General features: G+C 45.7%; 1 protein-coding gene across 1 annotated transcript; it reads left to right on the forward strand.

Moving 5' to 3' along the window:
• Nucleotides 1-1368: 1368 nt before the first annotated feature.
• Nucleotides 1369-18026, forward strand: svopl (SVOP-like). The gene is made up of 16 exons (XM_056277756.1): nucleotides 1369-1492; nucleotides 2236-2366; nucleotides 2476-2567; nucleotides 7980-8078; nucleotides 9659-9730; nucleotides 9852-9976; nucleotides 10217-10280; nucleotides 14554-14679; nucleotides 14812-14940; nucleotides 15396-15469; nucleotides 15610-15806; nucleotides 16422-16533; nucleotides 16646-16727; nucleotides 17417-17506; nucleotides 17704-17817; nucleotides 17922-18026. Exons 2-16 carry the CDS (start codon nucleotides 2267-2269, stop codon nucleotides 17931-17933), a joined length of 1488 nt encoding a protein of 495 aa, XP_056133731.1. The 5' UTR covers nucleotides 1369-1492; nucleotides 2236-2266; the 3' UTR covers nucleotides 17934-18026.
• The last annotated feature ends 1050 nt before the right edge of the window (nucleotides 18027-19076 follow it).

Consider the following 19076-nt stretch of genomic DNA (forward strand, 5'->3'; position numbering starts at 1 on the left):
TTCCCATCTTCTGATGGCTACTTCCAGCAGGATAACGCGCCATGTCATAAAGCTCGAATCATCTCAGACTGGTTTCTTGAACATGACAATGAGTTCACTGTACTCAAATGGCCTCCACAGTCACCAGATCTCAATCCAATAGAGCACCTTTGGGATGTGGTGGACCGGGAGATTCGCATCATGGATGTGCAGCCGACAAATCTGCAGCAACTGCGTGATGCTATCATGTCGATATGGACCAAACTCTCTGAGGAATGTTTCCAGTACCTTGTAGAATCTATGCCACGAAGGATTAAGGCAGTTCTGAAGGCAAAAGGGGGTCCAACCCGGTACTAGCAAGGTGTACCTAATAAAGTGGCCAGTGAGTGTAGATACGTTTCAGACTAACCAACCACAGATTAGAGTAAACCAAATCATTAAACAATACAAAAACTCATATTTGGAACATTGGGACATGGAAACCAAATTACAACACAAATTAGAATGTTGTCGGGCCCTAAAAATAGAATACAAATTGACTGACTATCTCTCCACTGTCAGAGAGGGTTTTTTTCTCCCCCATTCACATTTCCATTTATTTTAAATTTTGTTTGTTTTGTTTAATACTCTGTTAAACTATTTCACTGTCACCTACTTTGGCAACTTTGTAATGGATGCAGCCATGCCAATAACGTATCATTGAATTGAATTGAATTGAATTGAATTGGGGAACGGACCGGTTCAACAGATGGTGACGTTACGTATCGTGACCATAGTTTGGTTTTCGGAGAAAACAACACAGTGAAGCGTCACACACTATTAGCCTGTCGTTGTTCTGATCCCTCCGACCATCAGATATGAGGAATGAATTCTAATTGGCTGAAACAAATTTTATGTGGCGGATTGAGACAATCGCACGGCCAACCGCCAATAAACACGAAGAAGAAGACGGAGAAGAAGAAGAAGAACAACAACAAGTCAAGTCAATTTTATTTGTATAGCCCAATATCACAACAACAACGATGGCCTACAGAGGATTCAGTCAGATTTGCAAGGCTATGTTCCAACATTAGCCCAATAGATGCGTCGGCAGCGGCGGGGATGCGGTTATAACGATGTCAAAATACTTTCGTTCACCAACATAAAATCATGTACATTCACACACACATATAATACAAAGCCTCAATCTGAGAGGGGGGAAAAGTACTAAGTCCCAGACCTCGGCGACCTCCTAAATGGCCACAGGGGTGCCCCTTCACACGCACACGCAAACGCACACCCGGTGTCGTTAGGCGGGTCAGGTAGGCCGCGGCTCTAGTTTCAGTTTCGAGGAAGTGACGCGGCGCTTCCTAATTCACCTGCCGTAATCCAGCGCTGCGAACAGCAGCAGCGGCGGAGGGGCGAAGTCTTTAACTTTACTGAGAGAAACGCCTTCGGCGGCGTCGCACTTGGTTTAATCTGCAGCATGAAAAGCACGAAGACCGCAGGTTCCAGACCGGAAAAGAAAAACGGCGTAAGGCTCTAAAATCTTGACTTTTTCTTGTTTTCTTCTTCTTCTTCTTCTTCTTTAAGGCAAATGTTCGGCGATAGGCAAATGGGCTGCGGCGGCTGAGCCCAGTGACTGGGTGGTGTATCTGTCTGGCATCATGGAAATGTTTAATACTGTTTTCACATTTCTGCTTTGTTCAAACGTGATTGATGCTCCACTTTGCCAAAGACACGTGATTCAGATGAGTCCCATTTTTTGTTGTTTTCTCCGTGCGAAAAACACCTGACTGAACATGGGCGCCTAAAATAACAATTTTAGAGTGAACCGTCTAAACGGTGTTTGCATGTAAATCTGCGTTAGTGTACTCGTTAATTCGTTTTTGTCTCTCGTCCCCCCACCTACCTACCTACCTACCTACCTACCTACCTACCTACCTACCTACCTACCCACCTACCTACCTACCTACCTATCTACCCACCCCCTACCTACCTCCCTCCCTCCCCACCTACCTACCTACCCACCTACCTACCTACCTACCTACCCCCCACCTACCTACCTACCCACCCCCCTACTACCCACCTCCCCACCCACCTACCTACCTACCTACCCCCCACCTACCTACCTCCCCACCCCCCTACCTCCCTCCCTCCCCACCTACCCACCTACCTCCCTACCTACCCACCCACCCACCTACCTAAACCAACCCACCCACCTACCTACCTACCTACCTACCTACCTACCTACCTACCCACCTACCTACCTATAAGCCACTAATACGTCTGTGAAAGAAGCTGCAGTATGAATGACTTCATGAAGACGCAGCTGGTCAGCGCCATCCACCTTCAGGAGGTGGAGCTGGAGGAAAACCCCAGCCGCAGACCACTTCCAGAGGTCAAAGGTAAAGATGCTAAGTAGTGTTTGCATGCTGCTCGTCTAATACCCTCTCACGGGTATTCCTCTGAGGCCGTCAGGTGAATGGGATTGATCAGTGCATGTTTTACCTGCAGAGGACCATACCTTCAGCGTGGAGGAGGCTGTGGAGACCATCGGCTTTGGACGGTTTCACATCCTGCTCTTTATCATCATGGGCAGTGCCAATGTAAGTGCAGGCCCATATGGGATTTTTTCCACAGTTTGCCCAGCCAGAGGTTCGACTTTGTCATTTTTGCTGATTTCCAGTTATTTCGATACAGACGCTTGAATAGGGCTGCATCAATACGATTACTGGTTATCAGGCTAAAATGGAGAACCGGTATCTCGAGTTTTTGCCCAAGACTAAAATCCGGTACCCAAAACCTTGAATATTCACGAATAAAGGCAGAATGGCTTGATTTTACTGCATTTTTAGAGGTATTTGGTTTTAAACGATAAAAACTAAAATGAAATGAGCAAACCTACTCTGGAAACTAACCAAAACTAAACTGAATTGAAAATTTGTTTTTAAAAACGAAGTAAAAATGAAAACTAATGAGAAATACAAAACTATAATAACTCAGCTTGGTACTTGGTATCGGACAATACTTAAAGATTTGTACGTGAAATCAGGCTATCACCAGTGTAAAAGTGGTATCGGTGCATCCCCACGTTTGACAAAAACAAACAACAAAAGATGAGTAGACAAACAACCACAAGTCAACAGACAAGTAAACGACAACAAGAGGGCTAGTGGGGCTGACAAGGATATGAGGCTAGACTAAATTGGTTGTAGAAAAGCATATCTATCTATCCATCTATCTATATAGCGTTTTTTCCCGAAACCGTCAATGGTGGTGTTATAAGTGCTCAACTAATGAGGAGCGGAATATCAATACAGATGCAGGACATTTTTTTTAATATATAGCAGTACAGGCCTGTTTCGTGTGCGTCAGCTGCAGCTGATGAGTGCGCAATGCACGAAACAGGCCTGTACTGCTATGTATTAATTTTTTTTCCTGCATCTGTATTGATTATTTATCTATCTATCTATCTATCTATCTATCTATCTATCTATCTATCTATCTATCTATCTATCTATCTATCTATCTATCTATCTATATATGTATATCCATCCATCCATAATCCAAACCGCTTATCCTGCTCTCAGGGTCACGGGGATGCTGGAGCCTATCCCAGCAGTCACTGGGCTGCAGGCAGGGAGACACCCTGGACAGGCCACCAGTCCATCACAGGGCCCAGGGAAAAACAAAACAAAAACAAGAGTCTAATTGGATTTCTATCCAGACAACAGGACTTTTTTTTTTTTACAACAATGTGTGTGTGTATATATATCACAAACTGTAATCGTATTACAGTTGATTTTTAAAAAATCAACTGTAATACTATTGGCTTTACATCATCAAGTCAGCTCAGCTGTCACTTTATTTTGCCATGTTGAAGTACAATTCAATATTTCAGGTCTATCAGATTCAGACCATTACTCGTAGCCTACGGTCACAGTCGCATGCACCCGCTAGTTTTGGACTCAGCCGCATCTCTGGAAGTGATGTGGCTGATGAGTAACTGCTTGCACATTCAAGTTCCACTTCAGGTTCATGTTCATTCATCCATCACAGTGCAGAGCCCGACCGACGTGGAAGTGATTCAGGCAGTGAGCCACAATTACAACCCATGTGAACATCTGAACACCGCTCTGTGTCACTAGCTGTGTTGATGTGGAACAGATCCTCCACTTACTGTGAGAAATCAGACGAAGGGTGAAAGCTTGATTAAAGTGATTACATGGTTTAAAGCCACATGATTCCAACCCCTCATCAGAATAATGTAGATTTAAATTGACCTATTGGTTATATAGGAATGCGAAATGATGAGAGCCATGAGATCCCCTGATGGAAATAGTATTACTGTTGTTTTGCTCCTTATTTGTTGAGCACTTTCCCTACCGTTGAGTGTTTCTTTTAACAAAGTTTTTTTTTTTCACTGTACGGGAGTGGCTGTGTTTGCCAGATATTGAGCTCTTGTCTGTCGGTAAGATCCTATTATCTCCCGACGGAGTTCCCCCAGGTGTTGGTCACCGTTGTGTACGTTCATCCCAAGGCCAGCACGGAAGTTGCGGCGGATCTCATCTTCAGAGTGGTACAGTCACTTCAGTCTATCTCTCCGGATGCCCCCAATATTATACTGGGAGACTTTCACCACTGTAACTTGGAGAAAACATTGAACACCTTTTATCAGTATGTCAGTTGTCCTACACATCACAATAAAACTCTGGCCCTCTGTTATGGCTCTATAAAGGGAGCGTACAAGTCCGAGTCGGGCCCCGCTCTTGAATCTTCCAATCAGAACACGGTGCAGCTTCTGCTTGTTTATAAGACTGTGTTGAGGGGAGAGAAAGTACACGTAAGGCAGGCGAAGGTCTGGAATGCTGACTCCTCTCTCGCCCTGCAGGGGTGCTTCAACTGGACAGACTAGTCGGTGTGCACTGAGTCCTCAGACAATATTGATGAGCTAAGTAGGTGTATGTGTGGCTATATCTCCTTTTATACAGACGATGTGATTCTGACCCAGGCTGTCAAGATTTTCCCTAACAACAAACCATGGGCTTCATCAGCCCTTCAGGGTCTGATTCATAAAAGGAAAAGTGCTTTTAAGGAGGGCAATGATGCTGTAGTTCAGGAAACAGAAGGAGATCAGGTCAGAAATCAAAAAGAGATAAAACAGAAGCTGAGCTGAGCAGTAACAATTTAAGGTTATGAAATCTATGACTGGGTGTAAAGACAAAGGCAACAGGAACATTGCTCTGGCTGGTTTTAATTCAGATAAACAGCTGGCTGATGAGTTAAACAAATTTCATCCAAGATATGATAATAATGACTTCACAGACAAATTGAATGCATTAAAGAACAGCACTAGAGCGCCCCCCAGCTTGGACTGTTGATATCATCCATCCATCCATTATCTAAACTGCTTATCCTGCTCTCAGGGTCGCGGGGATGCTGGAGCCTATCCCATCAGTCATTGGGCGGCAGGCAGGGAGACACCCTGGACAGGCCGCCAGGCTGTCACACAGGGCCGACACAAACCCACACACACATTCATAGTACCTAGGGGATATATTTAGTACGGCTGATTCACCTGACCTACATGTCTTTGGACTGTGGGAGGAAACCGGAGCACCTGGAGGAGACCCACGCAGACACAGGGAGAACATGCAAACTCCACACAGAGGACGACCCGGGACGACCCCCAAGGTTGGACGACCCCGGGGCTTGAACCCAGGACCTTCTTGGTGTGAGGGCGACCGCGCTAACCACTGCGCCACCGTGCTGCCCCTGTTGATATCAAAAGTGTGGAAAAACACTTCAAAGTCACAAAGTCCAGCAAAAGTCCTGGATCTGATAATATCTGTGGCCAGGTTCTTAAAACCTGTGCTGAACAGTTGTGTGGAATATTTCACAGTTTTCACATTATCCCTTCAGCAACGGAGGGTCTCTAAATTATGGAAACCTTCCACAGCTGTATCAGTTGCCAAGACTAAAACCCCTGTGACATTAAATGACTGTCGGCCAGTAGCGTTGACTTCTCTCATCATGAAGATATTTGAGAAGCTCATTAAGAACGAGGTTTTATCACAGGGGAAGAAAGCCCTTGATTCACTGCAATTTGCATACAGGCCTAATAGGGGTGTACAAGATGCCATGATAATACGTTTAAATTTTCTGTACCGCCATCTTGAGGGGACAAATGCTCATGCCAGGCTGTTGTTTATAGATTTCTCCCCAGCCTTTAACATGATCCAGCCACATCTGTTAGCAGGGAAGCTAATCAGTCTCTTCAGACTGGATCTTAATCTAGTTGGCTGGATACTGGACTTCTTGACTAATAGGTCCCAGTGTGTGAGGGTTAATGGCTTCTTTTCCAATCAGCTGGACTCTTCAGCTGGTTCCTCTCAGGGCTGTTGTCTCTTCCCGTTACTCTACATCTTCTTCACTAATGACTGTCACCATACCAAGCATACCAACAGACACATATTCACATTTGCGGATGACTCAGTGATCGTAAGTCTTCTTGAAGGGGATGAAGAAGAACACGGACCTGTGGTCGATGATTTTGTGTCTTGGTGTGATGAGTCCTTTCTCCACTTAAATGTGTCTAAAACTAAAGACGTGATGATCAGCTTTAGAAAGACTCCTCCTAGTCCTGTACCAACCAGCATTAAAGCTGCTGACATTGAGCTGGTGGACAGCTACAAATGTCTGGGGGTTGTTCTCGACAACAAATTGTGCTTTGAAACTCATGTTGCTTCCACATCAGAGAAGGTCCAACAAAGACTTTTTTCCCTGAGGAAAATGTGGACATTTAATGTCTCCTCCCAGGTGATGACTCTTTTCTAGAAGTTTTCTAGAAACACTTTTAATGTATTGTATTGTGGCTTGGTTTGATAACTTGACTCTGGCCAATAAAAAAAAAGGCTGAAAGACTCATCAAATGGGCTAGCAAGATTTCAGGGAGAAGCCAAGCCCAGCTTACCGACCATTATATTAGGAGGGTTTTCAGAAAGGCTACTTCCCTTCTGGAGTGCCAAGCTCACCCCCTTCGGCCCGAGTTTGAGCTGTTACCTTCAGGTCGTCGGTTGAGGATGCCCTGTCTTAGCACTACGAGATACAAGGCTTCCTTTGTCCCCATTGCCATCCAGTTGTTAAATTATAGATAGTATGCATCTGTTGTCTGCAGTTCCCTTGTTTCCTTGGTCGTTATATTTTATATTTGAACTTTGGTTCTCCTTGCCCACTATGTCCTGTTGTCAATTCCGCCTTGGTGTTTGTATGTTTTGTCTTTGTGTGAGAGTTTTTATACTGGCTGCAAACTAACTTTCCTGCAAGGGACAATGAAGATACTTTGACTTTGATATATATCTATATCTATATATAGATATGTAGATATAGATAGATACAGATATATATGTGTGTGTGTGTGGATATGACTGGATAATATAGTACCTGGGCAGCACAGTGGCCCAGTGGTTAGTACTGTTGCGTCACAGCAAGAAGGTCCTGGGTTCGAACCCCAGGCTGTCCCAGGACCTTTCTGTGTGGAGTTTGCATGTTCTCTCCGTGTCTGCGTGGGTTTCCTCCGGGTGCTCCGGTTTCCTCCCACCATCAAAAAGACATGCATGTCAGGGTTAATACTCCTGCCGGTGCCCCTGAGCAAGGCAATGGAAAGAAGAGCTGGAGTTGTCCCCCAGGCGCTGCAGACTGCAGCTGCCCACTGCTCCTATACAATAGGGTGGGTTAAATGCAGAGAACAAGTTCATGGCAACCTGTATAATGACAAAATAAAGTGGCTTTCATTTCATAATATAATAGATATACACATACCAGTGTGTACCCATATGCCTTTATACTTGTGCACATGTATGCATAATATGACATGTTATATACATATATAGGCACTGAGTCATTTTCAGACCTCACTTATTCCAACTCTTGTTTCCTCTCTTGCTCTCTCTCTCTTTCGCTCTCTCGCTCTCTCTCTCTGTTCTGTCTTTCACTCATTCTCTGCATGATATGTTTAGATAGTGGAGGCTATGGAGATCATGCTGCTAGCGGTGGTCTCTCCTGAGATCCGCTGTGAGTGGCGCCTGGATGACTGGCAGGTGGCGCTGGTGTCCACGGTGAGTACCTCAACCTGCTGGCATTCACATGTGACGGCGGGTCGATTTGTAATTTTTTTTGGGGGGGGGGTCTGTTGGGGACAGCTGTAGATGTACACATCTTAACCATGAAAGATTTTCTTATTTTGAGTGTACTTGAAGCTACTTGGGAGCTCAGTAAAAGATGTCCCTTGTCTTATGTTATGTTATTAGACTTCCCTTTTGCTTTAGTAGTCCTATAGTCTGCTCATTATGCTTTCGATTGTGGTAACAATTCATTTTATTACAATATTCCTTCACTACAGTGTGTCCACACAACATTATATACAACATGCTTCATGAACCTCAAGCCAAAAAAAATGCATGCTGCGTGTCAAACTGGAGGTATTTAGTTGTATGTGAAGATGGAAGTGGGGTGATTGGCACATTCATCAGTCAGTCACAATAATAACGCGCAGCAGAAAGAGCAACCACAACATTGGTCATTTAGACTTTAGGGCACACATCTTCTCACTCTTTTGGACTGGTGTGTGTGTGTGTCTAATATGGATAGAGTTTAAATACCACAGTCCCCTCATTAAGATATGTCACATAGCACCATTAGCCCAAAGAGAGGGTGTAAAAGGTTGAGGTGGGGGGAGCAGTTTTGCATTGTATTTGTTTTGGGTTTTTTTCTTCTTCTTTTTATTTTTATTTTTGCCTGCGTTTCTCCCCATTTGAATCTGGCCACGGCGTCATGGTGGTGCAGTGGTTAGCACGGTCACCTCACAGCAAGAAGGTCCTGGGTTCGAGCCCCGGGGAAGTCAAACCTTGGGGGTCGTCCTCTGTGTGGTGTTTGCATTCTCCCCGTGTCTGTGGTTTCCTCCGGGTGCACCGGTTTCCTCCCACAGTCCAAAGACATGTAGGTCAGGTGAATCGCCCGTACTAAATTGTCCCAAGGTGTGTGTGTGTGTGTGTGTGTGTGTGTGTGTGTGTGTGTGTGTCTCAGCCCTGTGATGGCCTGGTGGCCTATCCAGGGTGTCTCCCCGCCTACCTCCCAATGACTGCTGGTTTAGGCTCCAGCATCCCCGTGACCCAGAGAGCAGGATAAGTGGTTTGGATAATGAATGGATGGATGTATCTAGCCAATTACCCCACTCTTCCAAGCCGTCTCGGTCGCTGCTGCACCCCGTCTGCCGATCCGGGGAGGGCTGCAGACTACCACATGCCTCCTCCGATACACGTGGAGTCGCTAGCCGGTTCTTTTCACCTGACAGTGAGGAGTTTCGCCAGGGGGATGTAGCGCGTGGGAGGATCACGCTATTCTCTCCCCCCCCCTCCCCGAACAGGCGCCCCAACTGACCAGAGGAGGCACTAGTGCAGTGACCAGGACACATAACCACATCTAGCTTCCCACCCACACACATGGCCAATTGTGTCTGTAGGGATGCCCAACCAAGCCGGAGGTAACAGGGATTCGAACCAGGGATCCCCGTGTTGGTAGGCAACGGAATAGACTGCCATGCCACTCGGACACCTCTCAAATTAACTCCTGGATATAATAAGAACATGTGGCGTTCACGTACCCCCCCCTCCTATCTTTGCTCTGTTTTGATACTCAGGTGGTGTTTTTGGGCTTCATGGTGTGTGGCGTGCTGAGCGGATACATGGCCGACAGATATGGACGCTGGAAGGTTGGTGCCTCCCTCATGAATTGAAGAATGTCCCCCAGTTTATTTGTCTTTTCTATGTTTTTATTTTGGATTCGGGTTACTGAATGTTGGTTTTGTCGGTGTTTTTGTGTGTCTCGTGTAGGTGGTGTTTGGTGGTTTTGTGTGGAGTGCCTACTTTTCCCTCCTCACCTCCTTTTCTCCCTCCTACGGCTGGTTTGTCTTCCTGCGTACTATGGTGGGCTGCGGTGTGGCGGGAGTGTCTCAGGGGTGGGTGAGGACACACACACACACACACACACGCTTAAAAAAAAGCATGCTTTCCTCCCCCGTGGCTCTTCTTGTGTTCTTAATCTGATAATGAGTAGTTAAGCCATACTGCTGTACTTTTTTGCCATGGTGAAACCAGGTTGTCATTCTATCTCTATTTCCTCATGTTTGAGAACTTGCTTGATGAGTAAAACCATCTCTAAATTTTCATTATCGTCTCATAACACTTCTCGCTTTCAGGTTTGTCCTGAAGACAGAGTTCATCCCTGCTAAGTACAGAGCCTCTCTGCTGCCGCTGGCCTCTGTAAGTACAGCGTCCTATAGGATGTACACAGTAACACCACTGTTTGCATCTTTTCAGCTCCACATGTTGAGTAGACACATTTTTAGTTCCACACCCGGGATCGGAGGTGCTCAGATGAATCATTGGTAATGATTCATATGATTTGGATTGGATTGGAAAGTTATTGTATATGCATGTGTACTAGTGGATGTTAAAAAGAAAGGCCATGACTTAGTATATTAAGATGCTCCGTGTACAAATACATACTCCGTTCACAAACGGCTGTTCTGTCAGAGCCGGATGGGAAACTCTTCTGTTGCAGAACCTTTGCAATAACTTTTGAAAGCACTTAACAATTCCCCACGCCTGACATCGATGATGTCATGATGGCAGCTCAAGCTAACGTTTACAGCGGCCTCGCCCAGTACCGTCCATGCAGTGTGTCCACTTCTGCGTCTTAAGTTTGTGTCTTCATTTGATGGCTGGGAGAGCTGGCACTGGATCGGCTGGGAGAGCTTGGTCTGCTGTGTCCTGTGGGCACAGGGACCACGGCCCTGCCTGGAACTGCGCTCGAAGTGGAAACACTGAGGGCGGTCTGACAGGATGCGGAAGTGGCGCAGGCTAAGCTAACTGCTAGCCTATGCAGATCGGCCATTCCGATAACACTGAGGGTGGTCTGGCGGCGGCCTCACCTAGCGTTGGCTGTGTTTTTGGTGTCGTCGTGTGGAGTCTGGGGAGGTGTGTCAAAGGTGTCTGGCTGGGAGAGCTGGCGTTGGATCAGCTGGGAGAGCTTGGTCTGCTGCGTCCTGTGGGCCCAGGGAGTACGGCCCTGCCTGGAGCTGCACCCGAAGAGGAAACACCGAGGGCGGTCTGACAGGACGTGGAAGCGGGGCAGGCTAAGTTAACTACTAGCCCATGCAGACCGGCAGAGCCCACAGTCATCCTGGCGTTCACTCTCTTGGACAGTGATTATTTTGTTGCTTAGTTTGGATGTATGTCCAGTTTAGTTTGGATATATATATATATACATATATATTAGGGCTGTCAAAATTGACGCGTTAACGCGGATTAATCCATCATCATGATTAATCTGATTAAAAATTATAACGCAATTAACCCATCTGCGCCGCAGAATGACTCAAAATCCCTGAAACGTCTCTGGCAACGCATTCGGGCAGTTTGTCCAAGTAGTTACCGTCACACATGCCGCCGCGCATTCGCAAATGGGCAGTTGATCCGGTAGTGACAGAACCAACCAACTCAATGAGGAACTATGGAAGACGCTAAACAGCACGTTGGCCCTCTCGGTGGGAAATTTGAATACAAAAAAAACCCAAGATGGAACAGTCGACCAACATAAAGTATTGTGCACACTCTGCAGGAAAGAGTTTTCTTTTCACCGAAGCACTTCCAGCTTAAAATACCACATTAATGCGAAGCATCCATTAGTCGGGGATTCTGCTAGCACTTCGGCTGACGCTTCGCCCAGCTTGTGACAAACCAGCCTCACGGAACGTGTCTCACACTGTTCCGTGAGAGAGACGGTTCTCAGTTGCAGGCAACATTGTAACTAAGAAGCGGTCAGCTCTCCTCTCGGACAATGTCAACAAGTTAGTCTGTATTAGTAGCTGGCTGAAAAAGGAGTAACAGGGTCACATTAATGTGGATAAATGTTTTTTTTGAAAAAGAGAGTCAACAAAGTTTTTTGTTAACACAAACTGTTAAAGGTGTTTAATAAACATGTTAAGTGCATATATATTCCTTTCTTTCTTGAGTCTGTTTGCTCATGCAAAATGAAATGCGATTAATATAGATTAAAAATGAATGATATTTAATCGTGATTAATCGAAATTAATCCACAGCAACCCTGTGATTAATCTGATTACAAATTTTAATCGTTTGACAGCACTAATATATATATATATATATATATATATATATATATATATATATATATATATATATAGTTTGGATATACACTACCGTTCAAAAGTTTGGGATCACCCAAACAATTTTGTGTTTTCCATGAAAAGTCACACTTATTCACCACCATATGTTGTGAAATGAATGGAAAATAGAGTCAAGACATTGACAAGGTTAGAAATAATGATTTGTATTTGAAATAAGATTTTTTTTACATCAAACTTTGCTTTCGTCAAAGAATCCTCCATTTGCAGCAATTACAGCATTGCAGACCTTTGGCATTCTAGCTGTTAATTTGTTGAGGTAATCTGGAGAAATTGCACCCCACGCCTCCAGAAGCAGCTCCCACAAGTTGGATTGGTTGGATGGGCACTTCTTTGAGCAGATTGAGTTTCTGGAGCATCACATTTGTGGGGTCAATTAAACGCTCAAAATGGCCAGAAAAAGAGAACTTTCATCTGAAACTCGACAGTCTATTCTTGTTCTTAGAAATGAAGGCTATTCCATGCGAGAAATTGCTAAGAAATTGAAGATTTCCTACACCGGTGTGTACTACTCCCTTCAGAGGACAGCACAAACAGGCTCTAATCAGAGTAGAAAAAGAAGTGGGAGGCCGCGTTGCACAACTGAGCAAGAAGATAAGTACATTAGAGTCTCTAGTTTGAGAAACAGACGCCTCACAGGTCCCCAACTGGCATCTTCATTAAATAGTACCTGTTAGAGCCTGTTTGTGCTGTCCTCTGAAGGGAGTAGTACACACCGGTGTAGGAAATCTTCAATTTCTTAGCAATTTCTCGCATGGAATAGCCTTCATTTCTAAGAACAAGAATAGACTGTCGAGTTTCAGATGAAAGTTCTCTTTTTCTGGCCATTTTGAGCGTTTAATTGACCCCACAAATGTGATGCTCCAGAAACTCAATCTGCTCAAAGAAGTGCCCATCCAACCAATCCAACTTGTGGGAGCTGCTTCTGGAAGCGTGGGGTGCAATTTCTCCAGATTACCTCAACAAATTAACAGCTAGAATGCCAAAGGTCTGCAATGCTGTAATTGCTGCAAATGGAGGATTCTTTGACGAAAGCAAAGTTTGATGTAAAAAAAATCTTATTTCAAATACAAATCATTATTTCTAACCTTGTCAATGTCTTGACTCCATTTTCTATTCATTTCACAACATATGGTGGTGAATAAGTGTGACTTTTCATGGAAAACACGAAATTGTTTGGGTGATCCCAAACTTTTGAACGGTAGTGTATAAGCAGTATGGTTTCATGCCACACAAAAGAGCACCACAGATGTGATGTTTGCTTTGAGAATGTTGATGGAGAAGTATAGAGGCCAGAAAGAGTTACATTGTGTCTTTGTGTATTTAGAGAAAGCATATGACAGGGTGCTGAAAGAGGAGGTGTGGTATTGCATGAGGAAGTCGGGAGTTGCAGAGAAGTATGTAGGAGTGGTGCAGGATATGTATGAAGGAAGTGTGACAGTGGTGAGGTGTGCAGTTGGAATGACAGATGGGTTCAAGGTGGAGGTGGGATTACATCAAGGATCGGCTCTGAGCCCTTACTTGTTTGCAGTGGTGATGGACAGGTTGACAGAGGAGATCAGGCAGGAGTCTCCATGGACTATGATGTTTGCGGATGACATTGTGATCTGTAGTGAGAGTAGGGTGGAGGTTGAGGAGAGCCTGGAGAGGTGGAGGTATGCACTGGAGAGAAGAGGAGTGGAAGTCAATAGGAGCAAGATGGAATACCTATACATGAATGAGAGGAAGGACAGTGGAATGATGAGGATGCAAGGAGGAGAGGTGATGAAGGCGTATGATTTTAAATACTTGGGGTCAACTGTTCAAAATAACGGGGAGTGCGGAAGAGAGGTGGAGAAGAGAGTGCAGGCAGGGTGGAGCGGATGGAGAAGAGTGTCAGGAGTGATTTATGACAGAAGGGTACCAGCAAGCGTTAAAGGGAAGGTTTACAAGATGGTTGTGAGACCAGCTATGTTATATGGTTTGGAGACAGTGGCACTGATGAAAAGACAGGAGGTGGAGCTGGGGGTGGTGGAGTGATGAAGTGATGATTTGCACTGGGAGTGATGAAGAAGGACAGGATTAGGAATGGTCTGGATAGGCAAAATGCAGACTATTTTCTAATGTCGTAGTTTTCATTGACAAAAAATGCTTTATAAATGATAAGACATCGTTTATCTATTTTAAGGACTGTATTGGGATTCGGTTGCCCGGTTACTATTCCTGAACTTTATTGTCATCGGCCTCGCCACTGTCATCCTTTCCAACACCACCACAAATTGTATTTTTCCATGTCTGCGTGTTTGTTTCTGCATTTGTTTGTGCGCTTCATCTGTCGGCTTCTGTAGATCTTCTGGATGTTTGGCTCCATGCTGATCATCATTCTAGGAATGACCGTGGTTCCCACCTTGGGCTGGAGATGGATGATCCGGCTATCGGTGGCCCCCAGTGTCTTGCTCCTATTCCTGTTCAAGGTCGGGCACCTTCAGCACTGGCGCAACTTGTTTTTCCACCCACGCCACCCATCCCGCCAAGACTGTCACAACCTGTTCAGGGCTAATTAGGTTAGAATTATTGAAGGGCCTAATGTTTGTTTGTCTGTGTAGTACATTCCAGAGTCAGCCCGGTACAAAGTGTCTGCCGGTAACATACAGGGAGCGCTGGAAATTCTCCAGAAGATTGCCAGGATGAACAAAGCATCCCTGCCACCCGGACGACTGATGGAACCTCATTCTGTAAGCTTGTGTGTGTGTGCGTGTGTGTGTGTGTGTGTGTGTATGAGCTTTTGTTTGTGTTTTGTGATGATTGAATGCATATTTATGTATAGTAGCTACATAGCATAGTTTGTCGTCTCATGTGACAGGAGACATTGTCATGTACCTTGCCTGGTTTGCTAGCCGTACAGTGCTGTGGTCGAGCTGAGTAATGCGTGAGTCTGAGTGCATACTAGCTGCATTGAGCCTGATCCCTTCCCCTTTGCTGTCTCAGACTTTCTAAGCGACCATAAGAGGAATGCCTGTGGGCAGTAAAGCTACAAGATTCTGTATGGTTGATGTTGTCATGTGACCTTTTATGTACTCTGACGACCCAACAGAGAAGCGTCTCCTCTTTAGAGTTTGTCAGAATGTGACACAAGTTAATGGACGTTGGCGATACATGAGCATGTCATGTGTGGGTTCACGTGTTTCAGCACCAGAGGGGCAGCTGGCGAATCCTCCTCAGCCCTGCATTAAGGAGGACCTCACTACTACTGTGGTACTCATGGTAATAACACCCCCCCCCCATTTTCCTCTCTTCTTTCTGTCACTCCATCCTGCTTGACTATCTGGATTTCTCTCTAATTGTGCGTTTGTGTGTGTTATGTGGGCGCATGCATGTTGTTCATCCTTGTGTTCTGGTCTTAGGTTTGTGGCGTCCTTCTCCTACTACGGTTCTGTACTGAGCAGCTCTGAGCTGTTGGAAAAGAACCTGCTGTGTGTGACGGACGCTGACGAGCACCACCAGGTCAAACACCGCCTCGAGCACGGGGTGTGCTACTGTATCTCCTTCGGAGCCAAAGACTACCAGACCCTCCTCATCAGCTGTCTGGGAGAGATTGCGCGTGAGTGATCGACGGGAGGTTGAACTGCGTTTTCACGCGCATGCTTCATCATTCACCCTGTTTTATGTTCTTTTGAGTGGATTTTTCCCCCCTTTTTTCTCCCCAATTGTATCCTATCCGGCGAATTACCCCACTCTTCTGAGCTGTGCCGGTCACTGCTCCACCCCCTCTGCCGATCTAGGGAGGGCTGCAGACTACCATATGCCTCCACCGATACATGTGGAGTCGCCAGCCGCTTCTTTTCACCTGACAGTGAGGAGTTTCACCAGGGAGATGTAGTGCGTGGGAGGATCACGCTATTCCCCCCAGTTCCCCCTCCCCCCTGAATAGGCACCCCGACCAACCAGAGGAAGTGCTAGTGCGGTGACCAGGACACATACCCACATCCGGCTTCCCACCTGCAGACATGGCCAATTGTGTCTGTAGGGACGCCCGACCACACCAGAGGTAACACGGGGATTCGAACCAGAGATCCCTGTGTTGGTAGACAATGGAATAGACCGCCACGCCACCTAGATGCCTATTCTCCCTGATTTTTTTGGGTTGTTTTTGCAAATTAACATGTGTAATATCTCTCCTGCTTTCCCACTACTTTCTCTCTTTCCATTTCCCTAGTTATCCCTCTCAACATCGGCCTGTTGTCTGTGGTGGGGCGAAAGATGAGTCTGATGGTGCTGCAGCTGCTGTCGGCCATGTTGTTCATGCTGGTTAATGTCTGCACCACCATGTAGGAAACGCGCTTGATCACCAGCCACACCATCATTGAAAATTTGATGTCTCAGATTACTGATAAGCTTCTGTTTCTCTTTTCTTCCACTTTTTTCTCTCTCTCTCCCTAGGTTTGGCTTCACGGTGCTGTTCTTCTTGCTCAGGTCACTGGTCGCCATGAACTTCAATGTGGTCTATATTTACACCGCAGAGGTACGCAGATGGTCCAAGTTCCAAGTCATCGAGAGTGAATACTCTCGATGACTTGGAACTTGAAAACTTGATGAAAGGACTCACCACGGGGCATCCGGGTAGCGTAGCGGTCTATTCCGTTGCCTACCAACACGGGGATCGGCGGCTTGAATCCCCGTGTTACCTCCGGCTTGGTCAGGCGTCCCTGCAGACACAATTGGTCGTGTCTGCGGGTGGGAAGCCAGATGTGTGTATGTGTCCTGGTCGCTGCACTAGCGCCTCCTCTGGTCCGTTGGGGCGCCTTTTCGGGGGGGAGGGGGAACTGGGGGGAGTAGTGTGATCCTCCCACACACTACGTCCCCCAGGTGAAACTCCTCACTGTCGGGTGAAAAGAAGCAGCTGGCGACTCCACATGTATCAGAGGAAGCATGTGGTAGTCTGCAGCCCTCCCCGGATCGGCAGAGGGGGTGGAGCAGCGACCACGACGGCTCGGTAAAGTGGGGTAATTGGCCGGATACAATTGGGGAGAAAAGGGGGGGGGGGTCCAAAAAAAAAGATTCACCACAGTCATTTGTTGTACTATCGTGTTTATACGACTAAATACCAATAGTATTAGAGGTTTGTTGTATTGATTGATGTCTAGGAGTTGGATATTATCAAGTACATGTTGTGTCTGTGTCTGTGGATAATACGTCCTTTTCCTGTCTCAGGTCTATCCCACCGTGGCACGTTCTCTAGGAATGGGCTTCTGTACCTCTTTCAGTCGCATAGGAGGCATGATCGCACCTTTCATAGCACAGGTATGTTGAGCTTAGTCAACAGGCCCTGCCATACCAGCTGATTGCTAAACTACAGGGGGCCTTGTTTTTACTCAAAGCATACACCGCACCCCTGTCTCCAGAGAACGCTGTGTGGTGTCCCTTCGAGGGAACATTATGTTTAGCTTTTCTGGTTTCACAGAAGGGGTTGAGGTAAATGTCTTGTGTCATGACCGCAGGTGCTGATGTCACAGTCGGTAATCTTGGCTCTGTCTCCCTTTGCTGTCGCTTGTGTGCTCTGTGCCATTGGGAACGTTCTGCTGCCCATCGAGACCAAGGGACGAGCGCTTTTGGTAAGATGTTAATCACTTTTCCTCCCCATTCCTGTTGTACAAAGTTTATTTTCTCATTTTGCAAATGGTGCTCATAATAAACTGGTACTTCTGTTTCATTTCAGCAAAACTCCTGATGTTGCCTCCGACACAAAATGGTCGTGCTTGGTTATCGATTTTATTATGTGTAGATCTAATGTAGAAATATTAAATTTAATACTTTGAACAACTGTCTTTGCCTCTTTTTGGTCTTTTTTTCCTCTTCTTTTTCTCCCCAATTGTAACTGGCCAATTACCCCACTCTTGTGAGCCGTCCTGATCTCTGCTCCACCCCCCCTGCCGGTCCGGGGAGGTTCTGTAGACTACCATATGCGTCCTCCGATGCATGAGGAGTCGCCAGTCGCTTCTTTTCACCTGACAGTGAGGAGTTTTGCCAGGGGAACGTAGCGCATAGGAGGATCATGCTATTCCCCCCAGTTCCCCCTCGAACAGGCACCCCGGCTGACAAGAGGAGGTGCTAGTGCAGCAACCCAGACACATCCGGCTTCCCACCCGCAGACACGGCCAATTGTGTCTGTAGGGATACGGCTAAGCCGAAGTAAGATGAGGATTCGAACCGGTGATCTCCGTGTTAGTAGGCAATGCCCATTTTTGTGTCTGTGTCTGGTTAGACACAGTCACAAACATGGGCATTGTAACAGATGGTGAAGGATTTGTGAATGGGAAATAGGCTAAATCAGTCCTCTGTTACCTCCTTCAGTGAAAGATAGTGGTAAATTGTGACCAAAATCAACTTTATTTTTTATCAAAAAAAGTTAAAGAATGCCACTTTAACCATCAATTATTTAAAACACAATTTCTATTGTGTTAACATACTCTACTGTAAAGATTGTATAATGATATTATACAAACAGTCTACCATACAGATTGGGCAAGTTATATTGTATTCACATACTATACAATACAGCTTTTTTTTGGGGGGGGGGGGCAAATATTATAGCCTTTTCATAGCATTTTCATAAAGGAAAGGTTACATAGTAAGGCTTTAGAATTAGATGTCAGTCTCCCTACAGAAACATTATTTTTTGTAGATATGAAGTTTCATTGTTTGATTTATATGGGAAAAGTCAGAAGTGAAACTACTGTAACAAAACAGGCAGAAACAGCACATTCACCTGGACTATCTAACGTTATGTACCCCTGCTTATTCATGCTTTTACTCCAAGTCTCTTTAATGATAATCCCCTTGCGATGCATCATCTCGTTTTAGATAATCATGG

The sequence above is a fragment of the Lampris incognitus genome, chromosome 3 (genome assembly GCF_029633865.1).
Source record: "Lampris incognitus isolate fLamInc1 chromosome 3, fLamInc1.hap2, whole genome shotgun sequence".
Taxonomy (NCBI): Eukaryota; Metazoa; Chordata; class Actinopteri; order Lampriformes; family Lampridae; genus Lampris; species Lampris incognitus.